Source organism: Silurus aristotelis, assembly GCF_946808225.1.
Source record: "Silurus aristotelis genome assembly, chromosome: 10".
NCBI lineage: Eukaryota > Metazoa > Chordata > Actinopteri > Siluriformes > Siluridae > Silurus > Silurus aristotelis.
The window spans coordinates 12,823,777-12,839,261 of NC_139583.1; the positions used below are offsets into that span (position 1 = coordinate 12,823,777).

General features: G+C 40.2%; 1 protein-coding gene across 1 annotated transcript in view; it reads right to left on the reverse strand.

Annotated features, from left to right (window-relative positions):
* The window catches only part of LOC310731993 (plasmanylethanolamine desaturase 1), a 33,278-nt gene extending 18,032 nt beyond the window's left edge, over nucleotides 1-15,246 (reverse strand). The window contains exon 1 of the mRNA XM_083552138.1: nucleotides 14,742-15,246. Within this exon, the coding sequence (XP_083408264.1) occupies nucleotides 14,742-14,901 (160 nt within the window). The 5' untranslated portion in view covers nucleotides 14,902-15,246. The remainder of the gene's footprint in view (nucleotides 1-14,741) is intronic.
* Nucleotides 15,247-15,485: the final 239 nt, after the last annotated feature.

The following is a 15,485-nucleotide window of genomic DNA, read 5'->3' on the forward strand; positions in this document are numbered from 1 at the left end:
AACAGGTTTTGGCCTTCTAGTTTAAGTAAAGGGAAAATTTCATGCAACCACATTCCAGGACATTGGGATACAATTGTGTAATTAAAAAAAAATATGGCTGGAAAAGTCAGGTGTCCCAATACTTTTGTCTGTATTACACAGCAACATGCATTTCTCCACAAAGGACTGCACCAAGAAAAATCAGGAAGACTGATAAAGTAAAGATCTGACAGAGCACTACCATTAAAGAAACCCTGCAAATGTTTTGAATAATTAAAAATAATATAATAATTTAATTTAGGATTAGCCAAATCAAAAACCAGCCTAGGCACTATGTAGTTCTTATTCTGGATTGGGGACCTGATATTGCCTATTTGAAAGAAAGAGAGAGAGAGAATAAAGGGCTACTACATTATTCACTCTGTCCAGCCCTGGCCATCAGACATGAACCCCACCTCTTCATTCTACACACCATCTCCATTTTCATTAGTTTGCATATTCAATCATTAACCACAGGAAAAAAGAAAAAATAATCTTCTCCCACCACTCATTCTTTTGTCTTCTCTCTCCCTTCTAAAGTGGCACAGTGGACTCGGTTCTTCTGAAAATTTTATGGCGTCAGAGACTCCACCTTGAAAGGACACATAGCTAGAGCAGGTTGAGAAGAGGATATTGTGGACTTTTTTTTAATTTTTTTATTGAATTTCACTGAGCTCACAGCTATCAGACCAGGCTTCAGCTATTACATACACTCAACATCTTCAGCTATTACACACACTCAACATATCACCACACACGCGCACGCACGCACGCACGCACGCACGCACGCACACACACGACTTGTGAAAGCTAATACTGATGCAGGTGTTCCTTACCGTGTGCGGTTATTACGTGTTAATTGTCTTGCATGTAACACCTGTTTCGAATGATCACCTGACACCTGAATAAACACTCATCTCTGCTGACAACGTTACATTACCTCCTGAAGCCAGAGTACTGAAATAAACCGTTATCAGTACTGATTGGAGAAGAATCCAAGTGCGAGTTAGGAAGAGAGTAAAAATCGAACAGCGATATCTTTACAAATCTCAGTCCACAATTCCCTCTGCACACAACCACACCCTCACTGTTATTACTGTACCCACAAAAAAGTCCTACAAGGTTTACCAGAGGTGGGAAGTAACGACGTGAAATACTTTGATTAATAAATCAATTAACCAGATAAAAAAACATTTTCTTAATTAGATGTTTTGCTTATTATAACCATATAAAACCCTTTAGGGTATTCATGTATAAAAGTGTACTTAAAAAAAAAAACCCAGCAAAAGCCACATTTTAAAATTAACCAACTTTAATTTAGAAATTTTATAAAGCTTTATAGTGGCTGCTTGTTAAGAGTATGGGGGATTTTTCCTTGAACAAATTCTGTAAAAATAACCCCCCCCCCAAAAAAAAAAGCATTTGATTTTGCAAGGTGAAGTACTTTGCGTAAATCAACAATTGTAATGTTATTCATGATAATTGCAGATTCGCAACCATGCATGAAAATAATCAATATAAAATATAATTCAACATTATTTTGACAATTATTGTTATAAAAAAAAATACAAACATTTTGTTCAGTTGTGAAGATGGAAGCATCTAGAATATAATACATTTTGTATAATAATGAAATTATATATGCATCAATTAAATAAACAAACACTGCAAACGAGCATTTGAACGTATGAAAACGGATCGGTTACTGTTGTAGTAGACGAATGCTATAAAAAGAGAATGGAACGGAGAAACGCAGCACGCTAACAGGTTGAATAAAAAAGAAAAAGGAATGTATACGTGTTGGTGTGCAGATGCATAAACTTTTGCTGAAAACCACAACAGTGACTGCATTTGCTGCTTTTAGATGTAGTGTTTGTTCGCACCGTTTTAATTGAATCCATCACAATATCGTGAGCGAGGTGATGGTGCAACCTGATGCTCGTGAGTCACAACAGAACAGATTTAGTGAAACTGTCCTAAAGTTACAAAAAACAGTTTACACAGTGGCACTTCATTAAACTACACCATTTTCACATGATGATCATACAGTTTCTGCTTGCCGTACTGATGTTGCGCCTTCATCCGTGACTTGGGACGGACACTTTTCCTGACCCTATACTTTCCACCAATTTGCAAGCGGCTCTGTTTTCTTGCTGTCGTGCTAAACTGTAACCTCAGCAGCCCAACTAATCGATAACGGCATTCGTTGACACCGAATGTCATTATTGATTATCTATTTTATCGATTAGTTGTTGCAGCCCCATTATTGATATTTTAGTATGATCGATATGTTCAGTTAGCGGTTTGACGCTGTCAGAGCCCATACTTTTTTACTTGCGTGAAAAAGTGTAGTCAGAACCTCAACTTTTACCAGAGTCTTTTAAAACATAAGTATCTGTATCTAATTGAGTGAAGGATGTGTGTACTTTTGCAATGCCAATGTGGATATTTTATAGGAGAACCTTCATACCATTTAAAAGTATAATCATACAAAGCAGACAAAGATTTTCGGTGCTTCTTGGACATCCCATTTAAAATTTACTCCTCAGCTGTTGTTATAATAACCTCAACTCTTAAGGGAAGATGTTCCAAAGTTGTTCAATAAAGCTGAGGTTAGAGCTTTATAGCAGGCCACACAAGCTCTTCCACTCACTTTGTTTGGGGATGAAACACATAGCTAAAAAGAATCCCAAAACTTTTGTCCCCTCAGTGTATTATAGCAAGCTGCATTTCTTCACACAGGGGAAGAGATATGCACCAAGAACAAGCCCAGTGCAATAAAGGCAATAAAGAGTACTACTATGAAAAATAATTAGCTGTTTACTGTGCAATACCCGTTTCACAGATTACTGTGGAACTAACTTAAGAAATTCTATGGTTCCTGCTGCCATAATTACAGTTAGGTCAAATTTGTCAGATATTTGCCACACATGGTTTGTGTCTGCTGTATAAATTTAAAATGTTACCTGATCAGCTGAACAAAAGGCAGCCCCACAATTGACTATTTTCTGCCAAATCCCTTAAGGTGGGTTCTTTCAGATTTTAAGGAATGAAGGACAGTAGCGCCAGCACTGGCTGTAATAAGAATACACAGAATGTTCTGGAAAAGTGTGGTGATATGAAGTCGAATCTCAGACAACGGCTCATTCAAATACAGATGACGTGACTAAAACCACAACCAGTGATCAGGAATAACCAAAGAATAAACATTTAAGTTGTTGAGAAGGCGGTGATAATATCCATGAGTATATACATTATATGGCAATAAGCATGTAGACACCAGCATCTGATATGTCGGCACATGCTGAGGCAATTATGATTTTACTTAATGTAAACAAAAAAACTAAATCCTGGTACAGCATGAACATGGATCATGATCAGGAAGTGACAAAGAAATCAATTATCCTGTACAGATCCCTGACCTCAACATGGCATGAATTAGCAAGCAACTGTGTGTCAGACTTTATCACCCAACGTAACTAATGCTTTTGTGCCTGAAAGTGCCCAAGTTCCCACAGACACACTCCAAAATCCAGTGAAAACACTGGAAGTGGAAGTTACTAAAATGAAAATCTGGACTGGGATTCTGGCCATAAACAGGGCAGTAAGGAGATGCTAATCATCTAACTAGCTCGATAAAATGTGCTGTGTTAATTCTGATGTAATTCTCAGTAGTCTCTCTGCATATAGAATGTTTAACTGTTGGATTTTATATCCAGTGGACTTTGCTGAGTGTAAATTTTGTCACTTGCACTAAATGTTAAAGGCGTTTGTCATTTTCGAATGACGTTCGAAAGGTTTTCTACTCCAGTGTCATCATTAATATAAAACACCCAGAAGACTGCCCAAGCACGAGATCACATCTGTTCAAGTTTGGCCAATCGATGCTCACGAGGGAACTACTACAAGATAAAGAGCTGACGAGATTCACCACTGTCTACGACACCTTCCAACGATGCTCGGCAAATTATTCAGCGACAGGAAAGTGAAACGAGAGAGCCATTTAGCCGCGCTCACACTTGCCATCCGTCTCCTGCATACACGCGCACACAAACACACGAACATGTGCAGCAGTGGGGCCGCTGTCAGGTGATCAGCATCAGTCGTTGGATCCTCGTGCTCCCCGGCGAGGGCAGAAACTAGGCCAGGCCTCAGCAGAGCCGGCATCGCCGCCGTGGCCCTGGCCGCGGGAGCTGAGCCTCACGCTCATTAATACACTCCTGACAACGATGTGCTCGCCAGCAAACCCCTGCGACGATCGCTCACACCCATGGCCCCCTTTGCTGCTCGCTGGCATGGGGAATTAACCTGGGAGGGGTGAAGAGAGATGGGAGGATGAGGAGGGGGGTGCTAATAGGCTGAAATTAATCAACAATGCCTGATTCGACACAGAGGGGTGGCTCGAGTGCCAAACAACACCCTGTAAATGCTAATGGTGTTCCTACTCACTCGCTCACCCACTTAACATCTGCAGCCTTCTACAGCAGAATGAAACATGGCCTCCTCCACCAGATAGCTTTCCTTTAGCCGATACAGAGAAAAAAGTTCTGCCTTACCTCTCTTCTGTTAAAAGAAGCAACCTTTCACATATAGTATGACTATTCGAGCCGTCATGTGATCTATCTCATGGGTAGTAACTGGCAAAATAAATAAATAAATAAATAAATACCGTAGCCCAAAATACAGCCATTTTGAATCATTGAGGCTGTAATTTTTCTCATTTCAGTGAAAAGATGTGCTTCTCATAATATTTTTTATATATATATATATATATATATATATATATATATATATATATATATATATATATATATATATATATATATATATACATACATACATACACACACACACACACACACATACATACACACACACACACACACACAGGTAAAAATACTAACTTTCTTTTATATATGATACACTATTGTTGAATGCTTACTGGTGAGATTCTGATTAACACTACATTCTGCACCTGTAGATTATTTAACATTCTGAAAAAAACTGCACCTGTCGGCCAACATACAAAACCGTCTTTGCGCTTTTGCAACACTGTCCTGCTTTGGGCGTGAGCTGCAAGTTTCTCGTCTGTCACGCCAGCAGAAGTCAGCGAGTGTGAACAGGGAGGTGTTCTTTGAACAGTGTCGAGATGCGTGTCTGGCACTGTCTCCGTCCCGAGCCAACAAAGGACGCCTTTCTACTGACGGAGCGCCGGTGGCCTGCGTTCTCGGCACAGCCGCGTCTCTGAAAGAGCAGCTCTTGCCTCCTCCGGAGAGGTGAAACAATAGGCGCCTCAAAGGCCCAGAATAGCAGCCTTCAAGCCTGCCAGCATGCCATAAATGAGCCGTTCTTTCACCACTTCACCTCCTTGGAAATGGCAGGACATGTACATGTGGGCAAAAGGAAATTTGGATTGGGGTGAAGAATTTGTGGAAAAGACAGACACATGCATTTCCTCTGGCCAGATCTCATTAGGCCTGTCTTCAGATGGGACTTGGGTGGGGACACAGAAAAAGTGGGTCAGGCAGAGATGCTAAAGTGAGAGACAGACAGAGAGAGAAAAAGAGAGAGTGAGACGCAACGATAGGGCGGGAGGTAAGAATTCCCCTGATTAGCACAAATGGATCAGTCACATGCCCTGATGCTTTCATCTGATCTCAGTGGACAACTCAGCGAGGGATGTACGCACAGACAGGGTTTGTGTCTGCTGTATAAATTTTGAATGTTACCTGACCTGCTAAACAAAAGGCAACCCGGTCTGTGTGGAAAGACTGTCTCAATGACAAGATTCTCGAAAAAAATATCAGGACTCAACATGGCACAACTGTCATCTTACCACAGAGACGTGGAAAAAGTTTAAGTGACAAACCATGCACAAAATATCACAACCAGAAAACGGTAAATGTGCTTTTATTGTTTTTTTTTTCCTGCACTAATAGTATTCAGGTTGGAGGTACCGTATTTTTCGGACTATAAGCCGCTACTTTTTTCCAATGTTTTGAACCCTGCGTCTTAAACAACGAAGCGGCTAATTTATTGATTTTTCCTGGGTTTTTCCCGGTTTCACAAACTTCAAGCCAAAAAAACTGAGCGACATAACATTAGACCAATGAAATTTCCGAACGGAAACGAAAAAAAAAAAACACCAAAAAAACCCCAAAAAAAAAACAAAAAAAAAACAAAAAAACACGCACCTCACCTGTGTTCTGAGCACCACGGCATCGGGAGAAAAAACTTCCACCGGTGGTGATTTTTAAACGCATGACGATGCCAAAAGTATCAAGGTTCCACTGTAGTACGAAGCTTCCACTGGTGGGGATTTGTTTAAGGAGATTACTCTTAACTGTGCATTCACGCTGCATAGGCTGCCTGCCAAAGGCCATAATTGTACATGCTAAAGTAGGTAATGAGGTGAACCGTGTCTGTAGTAGGGCTGCAAAAGAATTTATATTTGAAGCGAGAAAAAAAAGACAAAGATTGTTAATGATATTTTTCACATTGGTGGAAAAATGACACCGTTTTAATGGCTCTTTGTTTATGCTTGTTCCTGATTTTGAATTCGATCTGGAAAACCGTCAATTAATAAAACGACTGACCCGAGACTGACTCTAATGAAGGTCACAACCTTCTGGCGTGAAAGTAACTGGCGCTCCTAAGACAGCCAAAACTCATAGCAGGGACATATGTCTTTTATTCAAACATGCATCCCTTTTTTTGCTTCGCCTCCTGCTTGTTTTCTCAGACTTTATGACTATCAGAATCGAAACAGTATCGGAGATGATGTAATGGGAGCGTGTGATTAAAAATGAACAATAGAGTGGCTTTTTACATATAAAAATAAAATATATCACAGTGGGACCACATCACTGAGAACCTGGTACTAAATACAGAGATGATTGAAGAATGCACAGGGAGTAAAAAGCTCAGAAATGGAATTTAGATAATAGTAATTATACAGGTTTCCTACAGTCACCATTCCCTACTGTCAAAGTTACTGAAATTCTTGGAAAAGCTAATACAGAACTCCATCAAATATTAATAACAGGCTGTGTGGTTTCAGGCCTAATGTGTTTAGCTGTCTTGGCTTGTCTCCTTGAGTGAGCTTTTTAAAAATATGAATGAGATGATGGATCGGCTTACATTTCCTGATATTTACATCAATATGTAAAACATGTTACACAAGTTAGAACATTTCTGGTATTTATTGTACATGGTACTTTTTGCTTTGAATATATATATATATATCCATCATTTGCATTCAAAAATACTAGTGTACTATCAAGCAGACGTCAAACAGAGCAGCCAAGGAAATGAATTCTAATTCGGAGGAAACTTTACCAAGCAGCAGGACAATGACCTCATAACACACTGCCATCACACCAGAACAGAAAATACTGGAAGGGTTTTAGATGGGCAAAGACCAGCATTAGGCTTTGACTTAACCGAGCAGCACATCACCTTCTGAAAATGTGACTGAAGGTTGAAAACCCCTGGGGAAAAAAACCCAACTGCAAGAAGCTGTTATGCTGCTAATTAAAAAAAATAATAAACACAAAAGAAAAATGTAACGGTTTAATGATGTTAGCACGTCACCGATTTTGTTCAAGCAAGAAATATGCAACAAATATTTACATTAGGACCGCATGTTCCAATATTTTTGCTCAACAAAAACTGAATGGCCAAGGTGTTCCAATTCGTTTAAGGCATTTAATTAACAGGAAAGTCTGATCTAATATCTCATTCATCTTTTGTAATCAAACTAAGATGTCTTAATTAGATAAACAAACAAAAACTCTATACCATGATATAGATCATCACAAAAAGTTTTTGTGATACAATATTTACTGTCATATCGTCCACCCCTAGTGGCCAATGTTGCCAGAGTCATCCGGTCAGGTCAGGTGTACAGCAGGTGAACTAAGCACCCAGCTGGGTTCTAAACCCATGACCTAGCAACCTCGAGGTCAGGAATCCAGAGGCGGCCAGTGCGTGCTGTGGAGGTCTGAAGGCGAGGAGGGGGGTTAAATTATTCATCAACTCAGACAGCCTTGGCTGGGTGTACATCGCACATGCAGAACAGAAAGGGGAGGTAGAGATGAAGAAACCTCAGCCTGGTGCTGACAGGGGGGCAGAGTTGAGCTCTCGTGTCATTAGAATGTGCCTGAGCTGGTGGACGTGCGTACACCTGACTAGAACTAAAATCTGTAGCATATAGTTCTTGGCGGTGCGAGCATTGATAGTGTAAAGCAGAAATAAATATATATATATATATATATATATATATATATATATATATATGCTGAGTTAAATAATGTGGTGGTGCAGTACTTCACACTCGATATCTGACTGGGTTTAAATCACAGGCCTGGTGTCATGTTTTTGGTATGACTCCAGAGGTCTAACACACAAGCCCATTACCACAATACAAGAAACTTCAGTAGATACACGCAAAAGTTCAGCCGTTTCCCTCTTTTCTTGTCATTTCCTGATTGCAGCACATACAATCAAGAGGAAACTTTCCATAAAGTGGCAATATGAAGCAACTAAACGATATGCAACCTGGATCTTCTGAAGACTAGCAGGATTTGCATGTTTTTTGCAGGAATGCAAATAGATAACAGCACAGAGAGAGAAGATTAAATACAGTTTCTCATCTAAGGAAAACAAATGTAGTTTTCACACAGAATACCAAAGACATTATTGCATTGATCATGGTCAAGATGTGGAACTAGAAAAGTACTTTATCAGACTAACTGAATAGTTGGAAAAAGTAAAGTGTTCGATCTGATGAACATATGTAAAAGGTAGAATGTGGTTTAGGGACTCAAGATGCATAAACAGGAATTTCTGTTCTTGTTGTTTTTTTTGTTTTGTGTTTTTTTTTTTTTTTTTTTTTTTTTTTTAACAAAAAGGTACCTCATCCTGCCAGAGACATCCTGCTTTACTAGATACATTATGTTTGAACAGAGAGAGTTCTAACAAATTGTCGATTTCATTTACTGATTAAAAGAGCACCTAGGACAGGGGTGGCCAACCAGTCAGAGACCGAGAGCCACATTCCCATCATCACCCATCCCTTCCTCTTACACACACACACACACACACACACACACACACACCTCTGCTCAGCCAGATTTATTGTAAATGTCACACACCAACATAATGACAGAAATTGACTCCTACAGTTCTAAGACCACAGGCCAGTCATTTTCAACAATGAACATTGTGTGCACTGTCTCACACACACAAACTCTGTTTAACCAAGTCCACAAACAAAAATATAATAATTTACAATAGCGTTTTTCTTTTACTATGCATGTTACTTAGTGGGACTTTTGGCATATTCCTTGCCTTAAACAATCCCCTTCAAATCTGCCTCGTATTCCGTTGTTGCCACTCGAAGCAATTCTTTCACATGAGTGTCAGTCAGAACAGATCGATGCTTTGATTTCACATGTTTCAGAGTAGAAAACAAGGACATTGTGTGGTTTTTTTTATGTGCGTGTTTACTTCGCTTGAGTTTAATACGGTATTTGTGTCAAATGCGCATGTGTGTGAGATGAATATACCGCAGGGGTGGGCAATTAATTTTTACAAGGGGCCACATGAGAAACCTGAATTGTGTCAGAGGGCCACACCAACGATAATATTTTAGGGATGCACCGAAACGAAAATTCAATTCAAATGGCAATGAATTCCATCATTTTTTGTGTTATGCCTTTTGCCTTGGCACCATCACTGGAAAACTTTCCTGCCTTTTCAAAAACGTCCTCTACAGACGGAGTGCGCATGCTCGGATTGACTTTACTTTTCTGCGCCGCGTTCTTCTCATATTTAGAATGGCAATCGGGATGTTTGGATTTCAGGTGATAAATTAAACCCGACTTGGAGAAACTCTTTGCAGATACACAACCCCTCTTGAAATTTCAGCATTGCATGTTTTGCAAATCGCTCTCCGCACACATGTTGCTCTTATCCAGATAAACGTGTGCTGGCTGCGCTTTTTTATTGCGTCATTACAGTTGTGTTTCTGCCGTGTTGTTTCGGTGATTTAGGTATTTCCGAAAATTCTCGGTGCATCGCTGTAATTTATGATTGGCCTCATCAGGTCTGATATACCGCGAAGTTTCCCAGTAGGGGCAAGCTCATTTAAGTCTTAAAAATACCGTATTAAACTTAAGCAAAGCGAACACGCACATTAAAAATCAAACACACAAAAATCGATATGAACGTAAGAGCCGCATGAAACCAGCCAAAGAGCCGCATGCAGCTCGCGACCCGCAGGTTGGCCACCCCTGACCTCTTAGTGCCATTCCCAAGCCCGGATAAATTGGGGAGGGTTGCGTTAGGAAGGGCATCCAGCGTAAAAACCATGTGCCAAATCAAACATGCGGAGGATCCGCTGTGGCGACCCCTAACGGGAGAAGGCGAAAGAAAGTCAGTCAAAAGACCACCTAGGCATAGCTGGGTTTTTTTCTCCGATGGACAAATAAAAAAATGTATACAAATATATAGACAAACATATTTAGACACAGCACCTGCCCAGTGGTTCTTCACCAAACTGTTACCAAAAAGTTCGATGAGCACATTTGTATGTGGATGTGGTAGTATTCAATTTTCCCTTCACTTGATCTAGGAGACACAAATTTGTTCCAAATCTGCACAAATGCAGCTTCAAGAAGATAGGCTTTACACGGGTTGGCGTGGAATACCTGCTATAGTGCTATAAACCCAAATGAACACAATGCTTCTTCACCCTACATCAGTACCTTACTTTACTAACATCTGAGTGCAAAATGTCCAAAAACACACTCCAAAATCCAGTGGAACATCTTTCCAGTAGAGTGGAGTTTATTTGGACAGTAAATGGGAATCAAATATAAAATGGGATGTTAAAGAAGCACATACAAATCTTATGGTCAGGAGTCCACAAACTTTTACCAATCTGGTGTGTCCATCATATTTGTTCAGAGTACATTGTGCTCATCAAAAGTGATAACCTTAGGCATCACTATTAGAAAAATGAATACAAACTCTATAGACTTAGGGAAGGCAGGAACATCAACATATATAGTGGACTTCAACTTTCATATCTATGTTCCAGAGAATGCAAACTAAAAGGAAAATAAAGAAATATGGTGGATTTCCCAGCCTCTTTATGGTGAACACACACCAGGCTCACAGGACACACCCTTGTTCATCTGACAAAGACCTTCCTCCTGGTAGAGAAAATGCAAATTTTCTTTCCAAAAACTTGTTTGTTGATGAGGTTTTTTCTTGCTTCCTGGTGTAGAATTTGCTGAATTCACATTTCATACCACATTTTCCTGCTGATCTTTCCATTATCATCACAACTTCCCTAGCATATGTACCAGTCCTTGTTCTAGTTAGCCGAACTGTCTGGCTTGTGTTCAGACTTAACCTTTCCCAAATATTGCTTTTTTAATTTGCTTATAAAATAGTATAATCAAATAATGAATCAAATTGTCTAAGTTGTGCACAACAGGCAACTTTGAAGTATGTAATGAATAAAAGATTGTGTGTCATAATAATAATAATAATAATTAAAATAATAATATTATTATTATTAACAACAACTTCCTATCAACAGAGAACACATTTGTTTGGAAATATATACATTGTTCCTCTTGAGCGTCTGTTTCAAATTTACTTTTGCAAAATCTCTTCAAACCTTCTTTAACCCTGTTTAAAATCAGGCTGAAATACAGCCAGTATTCAGACTACACCACGAGTCACTCAGTCTGATATATGACTATTTATCATAGGACTTATTTGTTTAATGACTGATTATTGTAATAGGGAGCACATTTACAGCCACCAGTAGCTTTAAACGGACTTCCCCCTCACAATAAAAAAAATGTATTGTTTCTCCAAGCACAGTGATAAGAGATGCAGATTAACGTGCTTTTGTGCGATATTGACATTCGGCCGACTTATCTCTGTGATGGTCACCATAAATAAGCACAGCGGTGTTTAAACAACTGATAAGCGGCAGTTGCACATGCAGTAAATTAGTGTCCGATAAAGTGTCCGATATTGATACTTGCTTATGGGGAAGTGGAAAACTCAAACAAGGATCTCAGCTAACAGGGGGCTCGAGACAATTACCCCCCACCTGCTACAATCAAACGGATAAACTCTGATCAATTCCTAACCAGAGAAACTCTGACCTCTCCCACTCTAGTTATTCATAATTTATTTATTCATAAATTCTGCTACTGGACAAGGTAGGTGAGAATACAAACTTTGGTCACCTGCACAAAATCGTATCTATAATCAATGGCCTTGAACATGCTTGTAGTGCAAATCTATAAATATAAGGGCAAACACATACACTGACTCTAGAACTTTGCAGAATTTAGATTTTCAACCTCCATATTTCTGTTCCAGAGAATCTAACGTAAAGGGAAACTGAAGAAATATGGTGGATTCCTCAGCCTCTTTACTCTGAAAACAAACCAGGCTCACAGGACACACCCTTGTTCATCTGACTAAGAACTTCCTCCTGGTAGAAAAACTGCAACCAGCTCTTTTCTTCCCAAACACTTGTTTGTTGACAAGGTTTTTCATTACTTCCTGATGTAAAATTTGCTGCATACAAATTTGATACCACATATTTCCTGAACTTTCCTTCGTCGTCACAACTTCCCTAGCTTGTGTACCAGTCCTTGTCCTCGTTAGCTGAACTGTCACCTGCACAAAATCATTCCTATACGCAATAGCCTTTTGATAGTGATCTACAAATACAAGGACATGACTTTAGGAGCCCAGGTGCACAGCGGGCAGCACTTGGTCTGAAATACCAGAGGAAGTAGCAAAAAAGCGCTAGACTTTTGTCCTGTTTACCTCATGTTAGATCTACAAAGTGAGCTAAAGAAGTACAAAGCACAGTCAGCACCCCACCTGAGAAGCAGACAAATGTCTGGACGTGGTGTCCAGCTGTTCCACTTTCCTAAGCTAGCAGTAATGTTGTGTAGACTCCAAAGAAGAGAACCAAAGTTTCATCAATCCCATTTGACCCCTTGAGACTCCTCATCTAGTTTACACACACTCACTTCCTCTAAAAAAGGAAGATATTTGACTTTGAAAATGTAGTGAAGTTAAAGGAAAAGTCTCTCCGGATAAAAATACTTCAGTAAAATACAGATACGTGAAAAAGCTCCTTAACTACAGTGATGAATTACATTTACTTTACTGTCCACCACTGTACATTAGCATAATGCTAAAAATCACTGGAGTTTCGGATTTCAGAAGTTTAACAACAAAACGTCCTGTCGCCACAGCATTACACGAGCACCAGAATTGCTAAACAGATATTTAATTCTAAGCATACAAGTGTTTTTCTTCCAAATAAACCTTAACATTCCAACCAGCAAGTATCCTTAATTAACCCTGCCAACCCTACAGCTTGAAGAAATGGAGGAACAACTGAAAAAAAGGAGACGTTTGATTGCGCATGGAATGTTATTAACACAGTGCATCACTTCTATAAATAACCATCTCAAACACCCACTTCACAGTGGGGGGGAAGGGGAAGTGACACCGCTCATCCAAAATCTCCATCCCCAGTGCTCTCATCAACAGAGACATGCATTACCACATTAACTTATTAACCCTGCAAAACAGCTCTCCACTCGCCCACCCCACACTTCCCCAAATAATTATCAGGGCCTGCCAGTGGCAGCACATCCCCAACGTACCGGTTGCACGGCCTCAAAACAGAGTGATCATTATCGCTCCTAATAGCATTCCAAATTAAACTGATCCTTTTTAAAAAAAAATTCTTTTTTTACATGCTTTTAAAGCAGCTACCATCTCCAGCCACAACAGGAGGACTTAACGGGGCCTGCAACAGGAGCTGGCGAGCTGCACGGCGAAATGTGAAAAAGCTGCCTTCTCTAATGAAGCCTGAACCACTAATCCTCTGATGCTGCGCCATGTAAACTGAGCTTTCTCTTTAAGATGGCTTTGAGTCGTGGCTTAAAATATTTTGCTCATGTTTCCTGAACATACAACAGATGTTTCTGAAAACAAACAACTTTTTTTGGAGTGACGAAAACTATTTGAAAAGAACGATAAGCCTAGTCAATTAAAAAGCAATTTGAACAACGTGACAGGTGTGTGTTACAAGCTCCCTGAAGCACACTGCGATCATACGCCAATCGCGAGGTCAACGCCAAGGTCAAAACCTGCAACACAAAATCGGTCCGTGACATTTGTTCATCTCTTATCGTTCAGATGAGATTGTTTTGGATGGTACTACATACAAAAACTTCTTGCAACTTAAAAACAGTTTATACCCCCAAAACACTTCTCTGAATAGTGTAGTCTTGTAGCTAATGCATGCCCACGTGACATTCCTGTGCTCATTCAATGACTCACAATGTACTTATAATGGCCATCATATTGACCCTGTTTTAGTCTCATTCCCTTTGAGTTTGGTTTCAACATCATGCTCTCTCAGGGAGTTTTTCACCACCTCACCACTGTAGCCTCTGGTTTGCTCAAAGGGAGTCTAAATGATAATCTATAAAGCTGCTTTGTGACAATTTCTCTTGAAAGACTACAACTTTGGACCTGGGAGCTCTCCAAAGTGCACCATAACACAGCTGGGTCTGCTTACTACGCTAGTCTCTTAGTGTTGGGTTTGAGGAACACCTTGTGTGTGTGTGTGTGTGTGACTGTTCTGTTCATGGTCTTACCGGAGGAGTAGAGTTGAGCGAGCTGGCGGGCCCCGGCGTGCTGCGGTCCCCAGCGTGGCGCGCTACTACGGGCAGCGGCGCCGTGCTCGTTCCCGTTCGGGTCCTCTTCCGCCATAGAGCGGTGTTGGATCTCCGTCTCGGACAGTAACGCTGCCGCCATTCTCTCCCTCGGCAACCGAGCTGCTTCTCAGTTGCGATTCATAAATGGCTAGTTTGTCCCTCAGTTGGAACCAAACGCTGCGACACACCTACGACTCTAAAGGGACACACCTACAGCTGTGGGCTAACGGTGGCTAGCCTAACGGAGCTACACGCACCCGGAACTAAAACAGCTACGCACCCTGTGGTCCGTCGCGTAAATAAACTCGCGTACGTGCATTTCATCACGTTTCTTTTTTTTTTTTGGCTTTTTTATAGTCGCCAGACATCTACAGACTGGAGTGTCTACTCGTCAAATTGCTCTCCGTGTTAGCAAATGATGTGAATATTTTGCAAAACTTTTTCACTGGTAAATATTACGCTTAGGGCTCGTTTTAAAGGGTTGGTGGTATATTTAAGGGACTGGGAGACAGAGATTATTGTTATTATTTTAAACCTACTGAACTTGCGTATATACTAGAAAACGTTTTTATGTTTTCATAATTACATTTGAGGACCATTGTACAATCTAATTTCTTTAATGGCCTTGCACTACAGTCTTGACGTTTATACTTAGGTTTGTAAAATATTGAGGGTCCCTAACTG